Raw genomic sequence first — 22,304 nt, 5'->3', positions numbered from 1 at the left:
ATTTAAGAAGGGGGGAAAAACTGCTGCACAACAGCAGTTGGAAGAGAGGAGTAAGAAAGAATATGTGAGAGAAATAACTCTACAGACACCACGGTCAGTGAAGGAGGGGGAGGAGCAGCCTCCCCTGCAGCCCCTGGTGAGGACCATGGTGAGGCAGGCTGTGCCCCTGCAGCCCATGGTGGTTAACGGTGGAGCAGATATCCACCTGTGGCCCATGGAGGACCCCCACACCAGAGAAGATGGATGTGCGTGAAATTGGCTGTGACCCATAGAGACTCCACAGTGGAGCAGGGTTCTGGCAGGACCTGTGGCTCCATGGAGTGAGAAAGCCTATGCTGGAGAAGGTTTTCCGGCAGGACCTATGACCTCATGGGGGACCCATGCTGGAGCATTCGGTTCCTGAAGGCCTGCACCATGTACAAAGGACCTACGCTGGAGCAGTCTGGAAAGAACTGCAGGCTATGGGAAACACCCATGCTGGAGAAGTTTGTGGAGGACTGTGGGTGGGTCCCCATACTGGAATAGAGGAAGAGTGTGAGGAGAAAGGAGTGACAGAGACATTGTGTGATGAACTGACTGCAACCTCCATTCCCCACCCCCAGTACTGCTTGAGGGGAGGAGGTAAGAATTTGGGAGTTAAGTTGAGCCTGGGTAGAAGGGTGGGGTGGGGGGACAGTGTTTTAAGATTCGGGTTTTTATTTCTTATTATCCTACTCTTTGATTGGTAATAAATTAAATTAATTTCCTAAAGTTGAGTCTGTTTTGCTTGTAATGGTAATTGGCAAGTGACCTCCCTGTCCTTATCTTGACCCATGAGCTTTTCATCATATTTTTAATCCTCCTGCCCAGTTGAGCAGGGGGAGTGATAGCACAGCTTGGTGGCCACTGGTGCCCAGCCAAGGTCAACCCACCATAACAGCATGAATCCACTACCTATTATCAATAGATTTTCCAATATGGAAAACCTCTTTCATCTCAACAATACCTTGTGTAAGTGACAAGTAATTGTGTAAGTGGCAAGCAACAAGTGAATCTCTTTCCTACTGATAGCAGAAGGTTTCAGATATTCACAACCTTCACATTCCTTGAATGTTTATTAGTATGGATAATTAGTAGAACATAATTATTGGTCACACTGAATGACTGTCTGCTGTTTTACAGACTTCGTTGATGAAAACATTACAGCAGGTAAAGAAAAAAAATTACTAGAATATTGTTTATATTTCCATAGAATTATTATGTTTACTTACAACTGGGCCAGGTGGGCCTTGTGGGCCTTCCCCTCCTTTCAGACCAGCTGGACCCTAAAAAATGAAAATAATAATAATAAAAAAAGCTGATCTCTTTTTGGAAAGTTCAAGAGTTATTTTTCTAACACATGTAAAAAGAAGAATCTAAATATTGAAAGACAAAAAACTGAATAAATTCTTTTTGCTTATATAGCCAATGATATTTAAAATGTTGGATGTTTGAAGTCTGTTCTCCTATTTCATTCATTTTTAAGCACAGTAGAAGATCCCATGAAATACAACAGTTAATCCATTGTTTCTTGTATTTAGAAACACGTCAATTGTTCTATATGCTTATATCATACCTGAGCACCAGGAAGGCCTCTCTCTCCAGGGAAACCACGAAGACCTGCTGGTCCATCTTTCCCAGGAATTCCTTGAGGGCCTGGGTCACCCTTGGAAATATATTACATTTTGATTAAAAAAAAATATGTTTAAAATGTTTATGTTAGTCATTAAATGAGTAATGAAAATTAAATACCAGATCCTAGTTATAGTAGTGACAAAAAAGACTAAGCCCCCACTTATTCACCCACTAACTCTTTTAAGATTTTCCATACAATAGTCTATCAGTATGGTTAAATTTATAACGAGCTTTGACAAAACACAGTATTAGTTACAGAACATAAAATATGTTTAAAGATACATTCATTAAAAATTTACAATGCCCACTGAAAATGGAAGATTGAATAGAATTACATAGTAACTAGAGAAGTAGTATTTCTCTTGTGCCCCAATGGCGGCCAAAAATAAGCACAGAGTTAAATTTGGTAAGTGCAATTTTGCTTTTTAGCCAGTATGACATATCCTACTTTAAATGCCAATGTATAATTTTCCACCATGGTGTGAACATGCCATTGCTATGTATTTCCATTGTGAATGTGTGGTGTATATAAAATATTTTTTAATTTGTTTTTGCAAAAATACTAACTATTGGCTCAAGAGAATTATCATTATTTCAGTGGAAGCAGACACATCTATAAAATTGGAATCTTCCAGTCTTCAAAATCCTTCTGGGTGAAACATGTCAATTCTGATTTTATATTGCATATTCTGATTTTATTCTGCATGTTCTGCAGGATGATCTGAAATGTGAAACTGCCAGCAATTTATCTGTACCTTCCAATTTGTTTCCCAAAGCCACATCATACCTTAGCACCTTCTTTTCCTGCAGCACCTGGGAGGCCTTGTTCACCTGGTGGACCAGGAGGACCTGGATGACCTCTTTCACCAATTGGGCCAGTCTCACCAGTGGGACCCTAAGCACAAAAGTAAAACTTCAGCCACCTCAATGTATTCAATGTCTTCGTGTCGGTGGAGGTGGGAGGAGGAGGAACAGATTCTTAATATCCAGCTGTTATGACTGTCTGTTACAAAACATTACCACTGGCTAGCATACATTCCTTAACTTCCCTCCAGGCAAAGCTGACTTACAAAATATCTTTGTCCTATAAAATAAGTCTCGCATTGCATTCTGCTTGCAGACATGTCTGTACAGCTTCCAGAGAAATCCTGACCTTGCTCCTTAAGCAGTGAAACTTTAAAACACAGTGCGTATCCACGTATGGCAGGAGGTTACAGAAAGGACATGGGAGGGAAATCCATGTACTATGCTTGTCCTGAAACACTGTACTGTTGTTGTTCTGAATAATATGAATTGGAAGGCAGGACAGTTGAAAGATATCTCTTCAGATTCACCAGCAGAAAATTTTCACTGAGGGTATTACCCAAAAAAGCTCATGCAATCCAAATGCTTGATTTTGTTGGGGGAAGTAAATAAAGAAAAAATAGAAGATTAGGTTGAATGAAATTTTGATAGTGAACCTCTCCACAATCTAAAAGTAACTCAGTTTTGGCCTCTGATGAGAAAGTCAAATGTTTATTGTTCTTTCTGAACTATTTCATGGCAAAGACCTCTGCCTTCTTGACTTCCTAAACCACCAAATCCATAATCACATGAAGAAATCACAGAAAAAAAGAAGTGGAAAGGTAAGCCCAACATTTGCATATTTTGTGGAATCACTGATGATCACCATGTACACTTTTCTAAAGTTGTTATGCATAGTTTGTTACAAAAGTTAATATACCCATCAATAGGTCCTTTTAATAGAACAAAACAACCGCTTTAGCCATAAGATAACCACTAAACATTGGTTTTATGAATGTAACTATGAGATTAAATGAGGTACCTGAGGGCCAACAACACCACCAGGACCAGGAGGACCAGTTTTCCCTTGAAAACCCTGTGAAATAATTATAAAATACTATGTTACCCAGGACAAGATATAGAAAAGCAAAATTCATATCTGTGCTGAAGAGAAGAGAAATTCCATGTCACACATTCCTTCTATTTAGGAAATAAAACCGAGACACTCTTTTTTCCCTGTGTATACTTAGAAGTGAAATACTGATTGATCTTTCTTATCTCTATCAGTTCCAGACTCTCTGAGGTGGTACAGCAGTAAAAATTCCAGTCAATGTTACAGATCTCTCTAGGTGAACTTGATTAGGTGAGCCTGAATGCATAAGTGATTCAGCTAAAAACAGCAGGAAATACATTTATACATATATACATTATGAATCATAAAGCCAGACATACCAATGATTTTTAAAGAAAGACACAGATAGATTAAATTGGAGGGGTGTTAAAGATAAAGGGGAGGTTAGACAGAAAGAAAATAAAAAGAAATAGAGATCCAGTGAAGATGAAGGTTATATAGAGATGGTAAAAAAGGCAGCATGAGTGTCACAAAAAGAACAAAGTTAATGAGAAACTGATATGATGACAAAACCTGGGAAGCAGAGAACAAAAAGGAAATGTTTTGGGGGCACTTTTTCAGAACACTGGCAAATTTTACAGAATTTCAATTTTCAAATTAGTGGCCCCAGACTTCAGTCCAAAACTAGTCAATAAGCTGAGTGACAGCCTCACTTTATAGTAGCACTGTTTAACGTATCTTTGAAATGTGCTAAATTATTTCTTTCAAATATTGGAAGTGTGTTGCTGCGTAGTTAGGAGTACATTCACTGCTGTATCACATCTAGGGTTCCACATAGTATCCCCTGCCTAACGGCCTGAATCTGCCTTCTACCCTGCTCATCTGTGTAAAAACAAAGGTGTCATCTGGCCCATACTTCTTACAAATGCTGGGCCCTGCTGCTCAGCATTCCTCTGGGCACAGTCTGACAGTTGCCCCATTCCATCAGATCCAGTTTAAGCTTTTTTTACCTTCCTCAATCTGATTATCTTCTTGCTGCCAGCCAGACGTTATCATGGTTCATTTTGGCCCATAACTGATTAGGCACTCTCTCTCAGACCTCTGAAATGATCCAGACTAAAAACAAATACAAAAGTACCCCTTTGCTCTAATGACTGAAAATCAGAACTGCTACAGAGGGAATCATTCATGTGTCCCTTCCTTTACACAAAGCTTCTTCTGAAGCCTATTGTAAGGAAAGACAAAGGAATGTTGAGTATTACCCATTTCCTGCAAGTACCTTGAGAAGACCTGCTATTCTCAAGTTTGCAGAATGCATTCATACTTTGCAGTATATTCAATGACTCTTGATGATAATAATGGTTTCATTATACTGCTTTCTCTCTTAGGTCACCAGTTTATCTATTCCTACAGATTTAGGACTGTAAAAGACTAGGCAAAAGAGATTTCAGCACCAAATACTCAAGATGACCTGAACATACCATAGGTTCATCTAAAATATTTAGTATTAAAATTTTTACACTAATGTCTCATTTGTGTATTTTTAAGTGCCTAATTAGCCTCGATTTTTTTTTGTTATTTTCTGTGAAAGATAATTTAATAAATCTGAGTTTATTGTAGTAAGAAGGCCTTTGATTCCAATAAATGAAACTGCTAGTATATTTCTATTCTATCCTTTCACAGACCTGAAACACTAAATTCTTGCATAACACCAGACAATCTAACAGTTCCTGCAGCTGATGCCTCCTGTCAATCTGAGATTGATATCACTGATATTGATAATCACTTCTAGGGAGGAACTAGCTTAATACTGATTTTCAGTATCAAGTTTATTCCTACATTTATATTCCAAATTATTTATCATGATACTACTGCTCCTATGTCTAGAATTTCAGCAAACAATGGCAGTTCTTCAAAGTGCATATGGCTTACTGGGGGAAAAAGCTGTAACTTTTTCTCCACTAACACTTACCTCAGTTGCTGTCAATATATGCTTATTATTCCATAAGCAAGCTGCAAAATGCAATCTGGGAATCTGACTAATTTATTAAGCTTGAGTATGTCTCTTAGCCTAATTCCCTAATTGCTGTAATGCCCACATGCACCACTGAACTTTAATGAGATATATGCCTAAATAAGAAACAGAGGTCTAAAGACCCTGATTTACCAGTGAATGCAATGAAAGTTTTGATTTATACATTAAAAAAATCTGAAATGGAAATAGTAATCAAAAAAAAAGTCAACAAGTCTACTTTTTGTTTTTTAAAAAATCTCTTCTTTCTACTAAAACATATACATGAGAGCCCATGGGAGAAAAATATTTTAAAACTAATTCTGGCCCAAGTATCAATATACACAGGGCAGAAAACAACCCTAATGAAAAGCTGCATTTGCTCCTAGTTACTCAAGTTATGTATCAGTCTAACCCCACTAAACTCAAAGGATCCAAAAGTAGAGAACCATAGTACTGATTGAACCCAGAAGGACCTGGCCCAAACATCACACAGTAGCAGAGCCCATAGTTTCATTGTATTTTGTATCTTTCCTTTCTAGTTGTAAGTGAAATAAAGAAATCATAGAATGGCTGAGGTTGGAAGAGACCTCAGGAGGTCATTTGGTGCAACTGCCCCGCTCAAGCTGGGCCACTGAGAACTGGTTGGCCAAGAATATGTCCAGATGGCTTTTAAATATCTCCAAGGATGGAGACTGCAAGCTCTCTGGGTAATCTGTTCCAGTGCTCAGTCACACTCAAAGTGTAAAAGTGTTTCCTGATGTTCAGGTAGAACCTCTCATGTTTCAGTTCATGCCCATTGTCCCTTGTCCTGTCACCAGGCACCACTTAGAAGAGCCAGGGCTCCACCTTCTTTACACCCTCCCTTCAGGTATTTATATACTTAGAGAAAATTTGATCTGGACCTTCTCTTCTCTAGTCTAAACAGTTCCAGCTCTATCAGCCTTTACTCACAGGAGAGATGGTTCAGTCCCTTAATCATCTTAGCGGCCTCGCTCTCTCTCTAGTACTGAGGAGTCCAGAACTGGAAACAATACTCCTGGCCTCACCAGGGCTGAACAGAAGGGACAGATCACCCTACTGCAGCCCACGATACTATTGGCATTCTTTGTCGTAATGGCACATAACTGGCTCATGTTCAAATAAATAAGAATAAAGGGAAAATACTAACTGTGTTTTTTATTTTTATCAGACTAAAGAACAACGTTGAGCTTCCTGCATTCTAAACAATGATTAAAATTCAGTCTTACACAAGACTGGTCTTCATATGTTGCATTGTAAAGAAAAAGAACAAAGAAGTAGTCAATAATATTTCTGACACACACTAAAAAGCCACTATCTTTGCAAAGCATTATAATGCTACAGTACTAGCATAAGAAAATACAGTTTTTCAGAATTTACATTCTGTGCTCCTCCTTCCAGCAGTGGAAGTGAGTCAGCAGTCACTAACAGATTTCAATTGAACCTGGAACACAAAACGTATTTAACCGAATGTAGAGAAATGAGATGCTAAGAAATTTTTTCTCTAAATTCATTTGTGGCTTTCTGTAGCTCGGAAAAATCTGAATAAGAATTTTATTTTATTTCAGTGGGATAGGAGTAAAGTTTTGGCACTACAGAACTAGACCAGAATTTACTCATTGTGATTCTTAGGGGGATTACATAGGATACAATTTCAAAATTTAAGGTTTTTTTTCACAGATTGAATCATTTCTGATCCTACTTTCCAAAGGTGTTAGCTTATCAGTTTCCTATTTGCTTATCATTAGTAAATTTTTGTTATGTTATTACTTATGTTATATTGCATTCAGTGAGAAAAGAACAATTTAGTAATCGCCTGACAAATCTCTTCTAAAAATGAGATATGAATACGAATTTCTTTACTTCTATTGACTATTTAAGCTCATTGTGATGTTACTAATAGGGTATAGCAAAAAGAAACCTCACCCTTGTAGCATGGAAACAAAATAAAGCTTTCTCATGCCCAACATATCAACCATCAGAAAACTACAGTTATATAACCTCTCAGTCCCAGCCTCTTCCCCTTTTCTCTGTTGTCTCTGTTTCTTTAGTTTTGACCATATGATCATGACCTTTGGAGGTTTACAACACTAACATAGAGCACATTTACTTACAGTCTCACCCCGCTGTCCTGGGTGCCCAGGCAAGCCATCTTTTCCAGGTGGCCCCTGCAATTTTAAAATACATAAAACATTTCTTAGCCATCCTTAATTCTGAAAAACAGTGTGCAATTACCTCTGAGAACCTCTGATCTCTGTTTCTTTCTAGACTAGTCTTCAGTACAGTTTAACTGCTCCTCTATCAGCTAATTGTGATTTGAATAGTACACTTTCCTTGTGTTCTCCCTGCTGTGTGTTAGCAATTACTTGGACAGTGAGTGTTAGTTTGTCAAATGCATGTTCAAATTGGATTTCTGTAAATTCAGAAATCATGGAAAATCCCTGTACCTCCCTTCCATTTTTCTTTGCTTAATGACTCAGTTAACACAAGACTAAGAATTGCAGGAGTATTTGATGAAATTTCACCTTTTGGCATTGGAAATAAAAATAACAAATGCATTGATAAAAAAAAATCAGGGGTGGTTTGATGCTTTTATACTTCACACGAGCAGAAACATACTGGAAAAGCAGTATAACTAGTTCAGGCTGCAGCTCAAATGTGCTATTACTTCTGTACATTTCTGTAGTAATGAATGTCTCCTTCCCCTTCATTTTTTCCTCAACGAATCAGTTGTTAAAAGAAAATACACACCAGCAAAGTAGTATTTTGCCTAAGCTCGGTCTGTCACCTGGACATTGGCATCAACATACTACAAGATTTTCTGTTTAGTTTATCATGCTGAATGCCATATGAGCTGCACCAATGATCATTTTGAATATATGAGTTCTTCTCTTAGCTTTAGAGCTCAATAAGCATATTTATAATTTGTACATAAACCATTCCTTAAATAAAGTCTTCAAATATTCACTTCAGAAACACTGTATGAAAAATAACATTCCTGTTTACATACTTGATTAAAAAAATACTTACTGGAGGTCCCTTTGGTCCGGGGAATCCAACCGGTCCCTGAGGCCCTTGTGGCCCCTAGTATAAACACAATCAAACAAGTAAAGTTTTACCCTAGCTGTCATGACACTGGATTGAAAAGTTTGCTTCAATTATACATTACATGAACTTCAAATATAAAATATATGAACTCTTCAGATAATGTCTGGTTTAAGTATAAAGCCTCAGCTCCACTACCATAAACATTGATAGCAACAATTCACATGCATAGATGTGGAGGGGATTTCCTGAAAGCAATACTGCCTGTGTAGGAATGCAGTAAGAAAGACAAAAACCTATTCATATAAAGTATGTTGCCGTCTGACCCCCGAAACTGTGCATAATAAAGTGCTAATCAACTATGAGTAAGAAACATTTTTTTTTCTATGTAGCATAGAACATTGGAATTAATCAATAATTTGGTGGGTTTTTAAAATTTCAGTCCAACATTAATCTTTGGCTGTTCTTACACTCTGACAATATTTCAAGCCAGTACAACAGTACAAACTTCCAAATAGAATAAGCTTTCCAGAATTACCAGTGACTAAATACAACATCCTTGCTATCATGAAGAATAGTTGAGATAGCTGGGAAAAAAAAAAGATGCACAAACATTTTGTTTATATAATTTTGTATATACAGATCTACATGGAGAGAGGAAATTTTCACGCAGCACGGTTTTACAGATTTCATTAGAGATGATCATGTTAGTGCATTGTGTGTGAATATATACATGTATATACATACACATGTGTACATACATGTATGTCTACATACATCTGGACACATATTTACACAAAGTACTAACTTACATGACTGTTTCTAAAGTTGTCACCAAACAAAATGGAGGCCAGCTTTTAAAATTTATTGCTGATATGCTGAAAGGGACTATGTCAGCTTATTAAAAGAATTTTTCCTGTTTAGTTTTTAATGTGCTAAGTCAAAGAGTAGCAACATGAAAACCTACATGGTCCCACAGCAGAACCATGTACCCCTGTCATATAGAGCAAGATTTTATCCTATTCTACTTGGTATATGTGCAGTTTTGTGAAGATATCAGCTATCAAAAATATGTTAGAGATATTGGTTTGATGCAAAAGACTTGAAGCAGGAGGCCACATCTCCCAAATTATGCTACCGTTTTGCTCCTCTGACAAAGCACCGTTTCTGAGTTCCATAAGCCTCCTTCATTAGAGCCCAGGCTCACTTCCAGAGCATGGCTGCCTCCTGCAGTAGGTGAAGCAGTGTGCAAATACAGCTATGGGAAAGGATCCCTTGTGCCCAACCTGGGAGAATTTGCTTTTAAGTGTATCTTATTCCAGGGTAGACCTTGATTATACTGTAATACGAAACCTGAGTCAACTAAGAAGAGTCAACTTTGCTAGGCAAAGGATCTTTGTGATCTCGTTGTACTATCTGTCATTTTTATTTTCTCTTGCAAAAGAGGTGTAAGGTGGTTCCTGAAACCACCACAACACACAAATATGTTCCATATGAGGATTTAGGGGTTTTTTTTATTCTGCTGTCTCTGTGAACAAATGACCTTTCCTCATTTGCTTCTGGGTATAACATAAAGCATAAAGGTTCCAAAACAATGAAGGAGTTTAATAGAGGAAAACTATTAAAATTGACGCAGCTACTGGCCAAAATATATGAAAGAAAGTGGTCGCTCTTAGGAACTGGGTTATAAAAGCACAATTCAAACTTTTACCATTAATTCCACCTTCTTCCTCATAAATTCCCACTGTACTTTGATCTGCACATCTTGAGGGCTTTTAAGGAAAGATTTGCATAATTTTTTTTATTCACAATATGCTTTGCAGATTTCAAGCCACTGGACTGATGGGTTATGTGAGAAAAAGCACTAGAATATTAACAGCATATTATAAAAATTATATTTTTGGGTTTTGTCATTAAATTCCATTTTAACAGTAGCAAGACAGGACAGATTATTTAACGTTTATGTGTGTGGTACTTTAAATATTCTCAGCAGAGTAGAAATGACAGTTCTGGTTTTTGGCTGACATTCACCCCTATTGGGAAGCAAATAAGATACCTCACACATTACATAAATGATATGAGATGTGATGCTCTGCGATTCTTCAGCTATTTGCTCTGATCAGTTTCTCTCCAGGGGTGCCTTCATCTTGGATTGATCTGCCATTGTTTTCAGTCCCCCAAGGCTTCTCTTCCTCATACCCTCTTGGAGCTGTCAGTAAACTCCTCCTTCACACCACTGCTATTCACATTCTGGTGGTCTGCCTCTGATGTTCCTCCTCAGCTTAAAAGAACTTAAAGTTCCTTCCTTGGATTGTGCCTAGTTCTCTGCATCCAACATCCCAGTTAAATCATTTGTCTCTTGAATCCCAGTTTTCTGCCCACATCTCTTACTTGCTACGTCATCCTTGTCTCACCCAAACTTTTCACTTATTCCTGCTGTTCATATTCCACTTGGTACATTGTCTTTCGCTTGATATAGAGGTACTTTCAACTTCCTGCAGCCTCCCTTGGAGTGTTGCCTTGCATATGTACTGGCTACGGTCTAGTCCTCAGTCCTCAACTTACCTACTGTTCTATTCTACTTACTCCTCTTACCGCAAGAACCACTGTCCTGCCCCACTAACCAGTCTCAGACAGTTAAGTAACATTCTGCTTCAGGAATAAAAGAGCTAAACTGATGAGTTTACTAACTTTTATTTCCAGTGCACTTGGTATTAATTTTTTTGGCTTTCAGTCAAAAGGGAAGGAATCCTTTTCTTAAGCAGAAAAATGTGACATTAGATATGCAGGCATGTGTGATCCTTTACATATGTATAGCAGATGTTTATTAATACTCTGCTTGCAACTGCTAAGGATAAGCCAAACAAAATTAACCTTAATTGCTTTCTGCAGACACAGAAACTGAAATTGAGATTTCTAGAACACACTCACATCATGCTCCTGTTATCATTAGTTTTATGGATGTCCTTATCTCCAGTAATCAACTCAATCAAACCATGTGGTCTGATCAAGTGGCCTTTTTCCTTTTCCAGTTTGCTTAGCTGTTCTAGCAAAATCAGTTTGCTGTTGTTCTGCCAGTATTGTTACACTAACTGAGCATGTATTCAACAAACAAATAGTGTAACAGAGTGACATTATGGAGCAGGGGAAAATGCACAAGGACCTCCCTCCAGTAGAGTAAGATCACTGGGACTTGGGAGTGGGTACTGGGAAAAGATTCATAGATTCTCTACCTGAAAAAGGTTAGTGGTTTAATGAAATATGACTACAAAAGAAAAGTTTCTTAGGCTTTGCAAAAACAGTCTGGCAGAGAGCATGTCCACTTAAACTGAGTTGGTTTTCAAGTGTTGCAATTACAAATCTGATTTATTAATATTTTTTTTCTATATACCACTGTGTAATGGGCCAACTGTATATTGAATTTGTGTATTGATTAGTAAGATAATAGCAAGCAGAAAATTTTATTTTAGCAAGCACATTAGGATTTCTCAAGCATGCAGAAAGTAGGTTGAAGGGAATTCTTAGCTAATCAGAACAAAAAAGTCAGCTGCTTCGACAAGCTTCTGGAGATGGCTTAAGTGATCTGAAAATCCAATAAACAAGCAGTAAGCTGCAGTAAATGGGGCATTCTTAAGAGCATAGGCTAGTAAGTACAACTGTAATTTGCAAGGGCATAATGCAAAGTGCATGGATATAATATAAACTATGTATGTATTCTCTGTGTCCTGTATGTACAAAACTGAGCTACAGATGGAAGAAGTTTCAGTGAGCTTCAGCTACCCCATTCATAACTTTGTGAAAAGCACCATTGGAATTGAGGTTTTGTTAGCTCTGGTTACTCTGATCAAAGAAGGGAAAAGATGTGAGGGGGAGAACTACAAATAAAACAACCCTTCCACCCTCAAATCACACTGCTACCTAGTGGGGAAAACCAACATGTACATAAATAGCTTTCACATACCCTTTCACCTGGTGGGCCAGGAGGACCATCATTGCCTGCAGTACCCTAGAAAGGAAAGGCAGTATGTTAAAGGATTCAACCTCTATTTAATTTAAAAGAAACAGCCTGTAGCCAATCTACAGTGTACCTGACAATTACCTTTGGACCTGGTTTGCCAGTAGGACCTCTGGGACCTCTTGAGCCTCTTGGACCCTGTCAATTTAACACAGATGCACTTGATGATAATTATTGGATACTATCATTAAATCAAAATAATTCTTCACAATATAATGGAGGCAATTAATATACGAAAGCCTCTAAATTGCAAAGCAAAAGTACATACTGTTGGTCCTCGCTGTCCTCTGGGGCCTGGTTTGCCATGTAATCCCTGTAGAGAAAAAGTTCACAGAAATCATCTTAGCAGGCATTGTATTTGTGAGATATTTTTTTTTTTACTGAAGCGGAGCAAAATGCAACTCCCTTAGGTTTAAATGTTATTTTGTCTTTAAGTATCTACTTTACATTTCAATTTAAAGAATCATGGTCCTTGATAAAATTTATTGTCTTTCTGAGTTCACTGGGACTTGTAGCTAAATGTGCTAAATTTGCCTCAGAGTCAGATTCTGTCATAGGCATTAGAATTATAAACTGCGTTAAAATAGTAGTGAAGATGGCACAGAATAAGCAGAGTCTCTCTGCAGTAGTCTAAAGGACTCAGCATCATTTCCAATATAATAATAGCCTTGAAGACAAAAGCTCCCAGGTTCCCATGGACAGCTCCCCAGTTAACAGAAAAGAAAGGGAAAGCCTTTTTTTTTTTTTTTTTTTTTTGTAACAGAAATAAAGACCTACCAGGATTCTGCACACTTGCACAGTGACACAGAACTTGCCAGGATACTACTCCTTAATTTTTTGCTTCAATACATCTCCTAATCATACTCAATAGATTTCTTTTGTTAGACTCTGTATTACTATTGCTGTGCAATCTAACACAAAGAAGCTTAAAATTCAAAAGAGTATTCTTCAGATAGAAAAAGAAACCTGATGACTGGTACTTTCTAATTTGTGAGGTAATAAAACACAACCACAACAGAAAATCAGCATTGATATTTTAGCATAAAGCTTGCTTTTATCGGAAACCAATTAAATGCACACACCTGTTTTCTTGTGGGGTTTTTTTTATATATTGATTTTATTTCACTTATCAAAATAAAAACTACGTGTTGTTCTTAAAATGCAACACAGTTGTGAACTTCTCAGGGACAATGACTGTCTTTCCTAGTACCATTATGCATGGCAGCACAAACCACAACCATATGCCTTTAGCCAAAATTAATAATAATACCTGATTCCCATTAGAAAACCAGGAGTTATTGTCTCATTGATGGTCACCGTAACACATAAGTATACATGCATTTTGATGGTATTAAGAGGTTAGTACCCTAGCTGAATTAAAAGTTTTATGAAGGCCTGATAACGAATCAATATAATTAGATTTTCATAATTTTAAGTCTGTTATTTGATGTTATTATTTTGCTTGGTTGTTGTTTTTTTTTTTAAATCTGATATCTTTATTAGCAGTCATATCTCATTTTTCCCAACAAGGGTAAACTCAACATTGTTTTATTGCTTGTGTATATCCATAACAACATATGTTTATCTTAGCTAAAATAATACAAAAACAATTTAAATCATACATAAACAATGCAAATGCAAGTGGATTTCACATAATTTAACTATAAATCATGAATTCCAGCTTGGTTTTGTGCTGCAAATTAAAACAGATTCTTAAGAACAATTATATACGTTAATTCAGTTTGACCTTAAGTTGCTACCATCTATGAACGGCGATTCATGCTCTTAATTTCATCTTTCTAACATGACCTGCTATGTTTAATTGAGCTTTAGAGACAACAGCACACTGTCCTTTCTAACCTATATTTCGTTGTTATAGTTTGAAGAATATGTGTAAGAGATTTTCTCTCACCTGCTTCAAGTAAACAAAGAAGCAAAGCTGTCATTTTACATTTTGTAATATATGTAATAGTACATGTTCTTCATCTTGTCTGGTATATTTTGTATTTTCAATGCTCAGCCTATAAAAAAGCTCATGGCAAGTCAGAATACTTATGAAATACGAGTTGAATTTTCTTGAGGGTAAATTGCATGGTAGCAGGATAATTCATAGGATACAGGAACATAGTTCTTGCCAACTCACTCAGCTATCCTGTCAAAACATGCTTCAGCAAAGGTGTTTTCTCTTTTTCAGATATATAATTATAGTAGCATACACAGTGAGAAAGTGTCCAAGTTCCTGTATATTTAGATTAATACCTTTAAGAATGAGAATGAGTGTCTCAGTAGGTCCTATTTTACATAACTGTAGAGATTCATCTTAAGTGTGAAAAGCCTGTTTTTATAGTTCTTTAGACTGTAGCTTGTATCCTTAGGTTTCAGTGACTTCCCATAGCACTGAGTTCTAAAGTTAATTAAGTGTCATGCAAGTGTGAATTATCATACCCTTGCACCTTTCTCTCCATTGGCACCTGGAAATCCTGGGAAACCAGTTGAGCCCTGTGTAAGAAACCAATGCAAATATCAGAGGATATCAACAGCAAAACAGTAGTATAGCCAACATTTAATTTATATGTAAAGCACACTGCAAAGCCATGTACATTGTACATGTCAAACTTGCAAGTGTGACAGCTCTGATGAATAGCTGTAAATTGACTTACCATAATGTCTTCAGTCCAGCATGCATTAGAAAAATCAATGTATAGAATGGACATTATTTGTCATCTTATTAGACAATATTCATTAAATCTACACCATTTTTAAAAGTAGGAAAGAAACTATCAGTAACAGCGCACTAGAAATAACTGTATCATAATGAAGAGGAACAAACAAAGCCATGTTGCCTCACAGTATAATAATTCTTTTACAAAATAACTTCATTCAAAATAATTGTAAGGTGTTTCCACATGGTCCTCCATTCAGTTCACTGAGCTGTAAATCACTTCAGGTGCTTTATTCACTGTAAGCTGTCCACTGGCCAGTTTCATTTAACTGATACATGCAATTTTTAATGTGCTTATATGTTCATCTAATAAGCATAATTTATAAGATTATCTGGCTTGAAACTGCTTCCAGGCATTATTCCACCTTCTCTTTTTTTCTCCTCTTTCCTTCGGCTAACTGTCCAGTCTAATCTCAACAGTACTGCTTTCTTCTATGCTGGTCCAGTGGGACAGCACTTGTTACCTGCCAAGGTGTTAATTTGTCATAAGGGACCTGGGGTCAAACAGCTGATAGGCTTGATAAAATATACTTTTAAAGTGACTGGATATGAAAATCAAAGCAGTGTTTGGTTTGGTCAGCCACTAAAACTACTGGCCAGATTCCCTGCTGTGATAACGCATCTATATCTCTGCAGCTTGCTGTTAGTATTTTAGTGCTAAATAAAATATATATAACAAAACCATAAAATAGAATTTCTTGGTGCTCTTCTTTGAAATAATATTTTTTTCCTTTTTTCTCTTTTTCTTACTTATGTTTTCCCTTTAATGACCTTGTTTCATACAAACATTCCCATTATGCATTAATAACTTAGGGGCAGTACAACTTCACTGACACTGATTCTAATGAAACCCTGGCTGATATTCACTAGTGGGAGAAAAGTAAAGAGATTTTCCTCTCTTTTTTTTCCTTTCTTTTTCCTTCCTTTTTTAATTCTTCACCAGTTATAACAAAATGTGAATAAACCTGTGAAAATTCTACTCTCTGAAGCCCAAGCATGTTCTTTATAATTAAAAGGCCAGAGGAAAAAAAACCCCTTCCAATGACCGGGCATTAATAAGCATTATTTAGTTATAAATATCTTAAACCTATGGTATTTTTTGCAATTGTGTTAATCAATAGGGGCTGGACAGGAGAAAAAACCTGAAAATTATCAGATAATGGCAGCACTCTAAGAACAATTGTCAGAAGAAAAATAATGAAAATCAAGTAAGTAACAACAAAAAGAACAAAAAGAACCTTCTTGACACACTGGAACTGATGCTTCTTTTTTTCTCTCTCCCTTATGTTAATTTGAACTGGACTGTGAATAAGTTTCACAACAAGTCTTTAGTGAGTTGATGTATTGTAGCTGTCATTAATCTTTCTTGGAAGTTTAAGCAACAAATGAGAAAAACAAACAGTGAACGCAGCTTGAGAATTGTTTTCAGTTTTAATGTGATAAAAATTTAATGTAATGAAATTCTTGATCGTCTGCTGAAAAGAAAATCAATCGACTTTTATTTGAAGTGTTAGATCATTTTTGTTCTTAGAACTGAATAATGTAAATCCTCTTTTATCTTAGACTTCTCAAGACAGTTCTAACTGAGAATGAAAAAAAGAGACTGAAAATTCAGACATTGGAGTTCAGAAACAGAAGCAAAACCCCATGTTTCTCAAGGTGAATAGTTTTCATTAATATCTTTCATAGACCATTTTGATATTTTTCACTAACACAGAGTGTTCAATGAATACATTCTTCAGATAGTTCATTCACTTGACTGAAAAGGGCCAAAGTATAGGCCAGAGTCAGAAACACACTTTGCTTAGCCAGCCAGGAAGTTGAATTTCTTCCAAAAAATCATGATTTCAAATTTGAAAATAAAAACAGATCCCAATGTAGAGCAAAACTGAGGATTTTACTGCAGTTTGATTGTTCAGTTGTGTAGAAGGGATAAGGGAATATTTTACTTGTGATATTTCCTTAGATGAATCTTCTTTGAGACAGACTGGAGATGCAATGTCTCCTTGATGGCCTTCTCTACACTGGGAAATGTCTGTATAATTATGGTTTTATTCAATGTTTTCTTTCTTCCTAATCTCAGAAAACAGAGTTTGCCATTAATTTAGCATGGCCATTTCCTAAAGCTGTGTTAGGATGACCTTGTTAAAAATATGTTTCATAAAAATGTTTTAAAAATATGTCTTCACTTAAACTAGAAACCACCTATATGGTTTTCTATTGCAATCAAAAGATAAAAGATAGCTGAAGGATAGATGCAGGCACATAAATCAACTAATGGATGGGTTTTGTTACATTTGTCTTAACAGAAGCAAAAGGAAAACATGATGAGAATCCTTGTACCACATAGAAAATTCCCACCACCATCAGCATCCATTTGGTGGTCAATATAGTGCTCATTCTCTTTCAAGCATATCAGCAGTTCCTTTGTTTTCAAATTCTTTAATGCATGCTAGTCTGATGCTTGCACAAAAACACAACTCATGAAAGGATGGCAAAGGTTTAAAGGCAGTATTGTTAAGAGGAAAGATAGTCCTCCTTAAATAGCCTTAGGGAATGCAACATTTTTAAAGGTTTTACTTCAGAGCACTATTGTCAAGAAAGGAAATGTGAAAAAATGACCCTTCCTTCGATGCCCACACCCTGCCTCCCCAAACACACAAATAAAATAACTGCCATTGTGACTAATGTCAAAAGTCAAGATATACAGCTCATTTACAGCTCACCTTTGGACCTTGTCTTCCAGGATATCCTGGCAATCCGGGTACACCAAGCTTACCCTGCAATAAGGCGGTATTAAATTTTATTTTATCCTCCTTAGTGGTTCAGCAAACTTCTGTAGAGAATATTTTTTCCACAATAATACCTCATGAAATACATTAGAGTAAATCAATTTCTCATTTCTATTATTAATCACCAGTGGGCTTAGTTCTGCAAACTTAAATAAAAATCCTACTCCAATGAATGAGTTCAGCAAGGCCAATACCTCAGTGTCTTCCTTTTTTCCTCTATGAAGTGCTGTGCAGTGACGTGGGGCTGAAATCATTAAGCTATTAATATTCTCTAAGAAATCAAGGTGTTAATAGGTTTGTGAGAAGAAATCCTTTTTAATTTATACTGTGTGATGACTGCTTTGTTTTTCACAGATTTTTCATCAATAGGCATTTGAAGAATCCTACCTCACTGACTATTTGCTGATAACAGATTTGTCAACGAATCTTACCAACCTGCTGTGGTCAGAAAGGGCAACAGTATGAGCAGTCTGATCAACACTGACATTAACCATTCCTAGAAATGAAATACAGTACCCTACCCCACTGAATTGGTCTCTTCAGATGCCTAGAAGATGAGTGATGGTTTGCCACTTTCAAAAGGAAGGGAAAACAGTTTCAGTCTTTGAAAGATGGGGATTCTGAGGGAGAATTTGCCTATTTGCCTATATTTCAGACTATTACATCTTGGTCTCAGTGGAAAAGATATGATTATACACCACAATAATGTACTCTGCAGTAATCTTAGATAATGAAAACCAGCAAGGAGACACCTGCATGGGAAAGGAAATTGGACAAAATCAACATGTTCATTTGTAAAAAATGCAGCATGAGAATAACGATGTGGTGTATTATCATATTCATGTAAGTGCATGTGTCTGGCTGAGACATCATTAAAGAAGAATTCTTTGATTTATGAAAATAATTATAGTGCTGCCAGTTATGTGTCATACTGACACAAGCTGCACAAATTACCATGATTGAAATGTTTTGCAGCATGACAGCACATAAAACTCTTGCCACATTAAGTGAAAGTTTTGTCCCTAATTTTATGATTAAGCAAGTCCATTTGCCTGGGGTTTGAATGTGGATACGGATGGGGGTTTTTTATTATAAGCTCTTTTCTGATATGTTCCTCAATTTTTGGCACCATACTTGGCAAATCCAGAACAAGACCTTGGGAAAGAGTTTTCTTATCATGGGATCAGCTGAATGTAAAGAGTAAGAGACTACTCTGGCACTTTCATTACTATGAAAGAGGAGTACCTTTGCATTAAATAAGTCATAGGAATGATAAGAGCATTGATAACTGGTCGTACAGTAACACTTACTTCCCTAATAAAGTGGGTCACAAAGATTATTCCAGTCTTTACACTAAAGTAAGTATCACAGGACCAACATCATAGAACTCTTCTCTAACCCACTCTGTTCTGGCCAAGTATCCATAGAATAGTCAAAAAAGACGTTTGACATTCAATGGGCAAGAAAAGGTATAAATATTTGTAGAAAAGGGAAAATTAAAACTCCAAGCCCAGCTAACAGTGTTATCAACACCAATAATTTTTTCAAGTATCTTCTGATACTTAAGGTTTCAGATTCTAGACCTGTGGGACTGTAGGAGTCCCATATATCTAATAGTAGAGATGAAATGCTTGAGAACATGAACCTATATTCACATTGAGTAATTTGAATAAGAAGAACTAAAAATAACTCACATTCATATTTAAAAACTAACAACTATAAACCAATGTTTGGTTTGGTTCACTTTGCTTTTTTTACTTGGGTCATAAAGACTTGAGAAAGAGGGAATATATTGTAGATGTCCTCAGTCAATTAATTAATCTGCAGATATCATGACAATACAAATTTTTGTAAGATTCCCAATATTCTCAAATTTTTGTCGGGTCAGCAATACTGAAAACAACTACTGCCATGAAACATATAGCTCTTTCTGGAGAATATAAATACATTGTGGGTGAAGATAATATGATTCTTATTGTATCAGATTGTTTTGCTGATCTAGTTAAAACTGAGTACATTGGCTTTCTGGTGTGAACTCAGCTTGCATTCATGTAGGAGACTAGTTCTGAGTTTCTTATTTTATATGTTCTTTGATTCATGACTTAATGAATCAATTCAATGATGTAATAGCTGCTGAGGTATCTTGCAAAACTGTGAGGAACATTAATTCATAAATAATTCTCAATAGTTAAGTAAACCTGAGAATAAATCTTTGTTGAGGTCAAGATTCTACAGAGATTTGTATTTATCTTTGCACATGTTCTCTCCTGTACTTCATGTGACCATCTTTTTTTTTTTTTTTTTTTTTTTTTTTTTCAGTCCTCCCTTTTAACAGCCCCTTTTCACTTTTGCCAATCCTATTTTTGGATTTTTATTGGAGATATGTTTTCTGTTTAACACAATCTTCATGTCACAATTTTTCATAATATGACTGTGAATATTAATTCACTTTCCAGCAGCAACTTTATCTTCCTTTGTGCCCAGCTATTTTCCTTGCATCGTATTTTCCTTAGCTGGCATGCACTGTACATAATTTGGGATAAGAATTTAGCTGCCTTACATGCTGATGAAGTACTATAATGCCTTTTTGCATGCTTACAAAATCCTAGTATTATTCAAATGTGAACTCCAGTGGTCTGCTGCAGTAGAGTCTCATAAAAACTACTGTTAGGGAGCTAAAGATTTTGCAGGTATGGAGGCTCTGTTTTTTAATAATGAAGATCATGGGCTCCATCTATCTTATGAGGCAATGACATGTTTATGTTGATATCTGGCTACTGACCTTCTCCCCAGCTGGACCAGCAGCACCTGGGTCCCCAGATGGACCTGCTCGGCCTTTCGGACCTTCTGGACCGTCTTCTCCTCGTGGACCTGGCTGACCAATTTCTCCCTAAAACACATCACCTTATAAATACAGAACAATTGCCTTTGTGCATGTATTACAACGACTACCCAAAATTACTTGAAAGTAAGTTCTCAGTAAATGTAAATAGAGATTAGAAACAGAGAATCATAGAATGGTCTGGGTTGGAAGGGACATTTAAAGGTCATCAAGCCCAACCTCCCTGCAATGCAACAGGAACATCTTCAACTAGATCAGGTTGCTCAAAGACACATCCAATTTCCAATCAGGGAAATACTACTGCTTATGTTCACTTATAAATGCAAATACATATAAATCAGGCACCCAATACTACAATCACATGTGTTAAGAGCCAGGTTGCCTTGCCTGAAAAGAGCTGCATTTGGGAACTGTATATTCTTATTTTTCCTTCCTTTAATTGTTTGAAGGCACTCTGACAGTTCATAGAAAGAAAAATGCCTGTATCTAAGTACTTATGTGGATACCATCTTCACAGTTATTTATTTATACAGACAACAGATACAGGCCAGGAGCCTTTTTAGAACCTCCACAACACTTCCTATGAAAGGAATTAAATGTCCATTGAAATAAATAACTAACTTTTTGGAAGAGGTTTGCAAGATGCTAGGTTGGAACGGAAACATCTTTATCCTGGATAGATTAATTTTCCTCAGGCAAATACTGGGGATCTTGGAATCTGGAAAAGGAGATTCCCTAGGAGGAAGCTTAATGAAAAGGATATCCAAGACTAGCATTCCCTTCCTCTTTATAACTGTGCTGTTTTTGATTCACAAGAACCAAAGCTCTAACTCAAATCTGTGCTTGCACAGGAAATAGAAATAATCTAAGATACTAGCTTTTAATTTATTTTTTGTTTAAATTTATTTGTTCACTTCAGTGATCATTTCAGAATAATACTTAAACATTTTAAGAACACATGGGCTGTGAATAAATGCTTACCCGGTCACCTTTAAGACCCATGTCACCTTTAAATCCTGGAAAACCATCTTCACCCTAAAAAAGGCAGACATGCACGTAACAAATTTTAGTAATAAAGAAGATTCTTTTTCTCTGCAGATAGCATAAAAAAATGCATTCACTACAGATTAAAATAATTTGCATAGATAAAGGGAGTGTTTCAGACACCAGAAAACCGAATATGGCTATTGCTATTTTAAAGTATCCATGCACTATAAAAAATTATTTTTTAGTTTGAAATTTCCTAATAACAGCTGTTTAAAGCTGTTTAAAATCTGTTTAAAAATAGAGAAAATAGAATTCTTGTTTTATTATGAATTATCTTGCAAAGTGCTTTCTTAACTCCTAA

At 36.4% G+C, this 22,304-nt stretch overlaps 1 protein-coding gene across 4 annotated transcripts in view; it reads right to left on the bottom strand.

Moving 5' to 3' along the window:
- Positions 1 to 22,304, bottom strand: part of COL11A1 (collagen type XI alpha 1 chain) — a 160,224-nt gene that overhangs the window by 50,776 nt on the left and 87,144 nt on the right. For all 4 annotated transcript variants that reach the window (XM_013298969.3, XM_055815615.1, XM_055815614.1 and 1 more), the window contains 13 exons: positions 21,938 to 21,991; positions 20,897 to 21,004; positions 18,049 to 18,102; positions 15,046 to 15,099; positions 12,869 to 12,913; positions 12,685 to 12,738; positions 12,547 to 12,591; positions 8,571 to 8,624; positions 7,655 to 7,708; positions 3,479 to 3,532; positions 2,441 to 2,548; positions 1,595 to 1,684; positions 1,251 to 1,304 (listed from right to left, as the gene is read on the bottom strand). In XM_013298969.3, coding sequence (XP_013154423.2) covers positions 1,251 to 1,304; positions 1,595 to 1,684; positions 2,441 to 2,548; positions 3,479 to 3,532; positions 7,655 to 7,708; positions 8,571 to 8,624; positions 12,547 to 12,591; positions 12,685 to 12,738; positions 12,869 to 12,913; positions 15,046 to 15,099; positions 18,049 to 18,102; positions 20,897 to 21,004; positions 21,938 to 21,991 — 828 coding nt within the window. The remainder of the gene's footprint in view (positions 1 to 1,250; positions 1,305 to 1,594; positions 1,685 to 2,440; positions 2,549 to 3,478; positions 3,533 to 7,654; positions 7,709 to 8,570; positions 8,625 to 12,546; positions 12,592 to 12,684; positions 12,739 to 12,868; positions 12,914 to 15,045; positions 15,100 to 18,048; positions 18,103 to 20,896; positions 21,005 to 21,937; positions 21,992 to 22,304) is intronic.

The sequence above is a fragment of the Falco peregrinus genome, chromosome 10, assembly GCF_023634155.1.
Source record: "Falco peregrinus isolate bFalPer1 chromosome 10, bFalPer1.pri, whole genome shotgun sequence".
Taxonomy (NCBI): domain Eukaryota; kingdom Metazoa; phylum Chordata; class Aves; order Falconiformes; family Falconidae; genus Falco; species Falco peregrinus.
The sequence above is the reverse complement of the archived record's forward strand: the minus strand, read 5'-3'. Positions and strand labels throughout refer to the sequence as shown.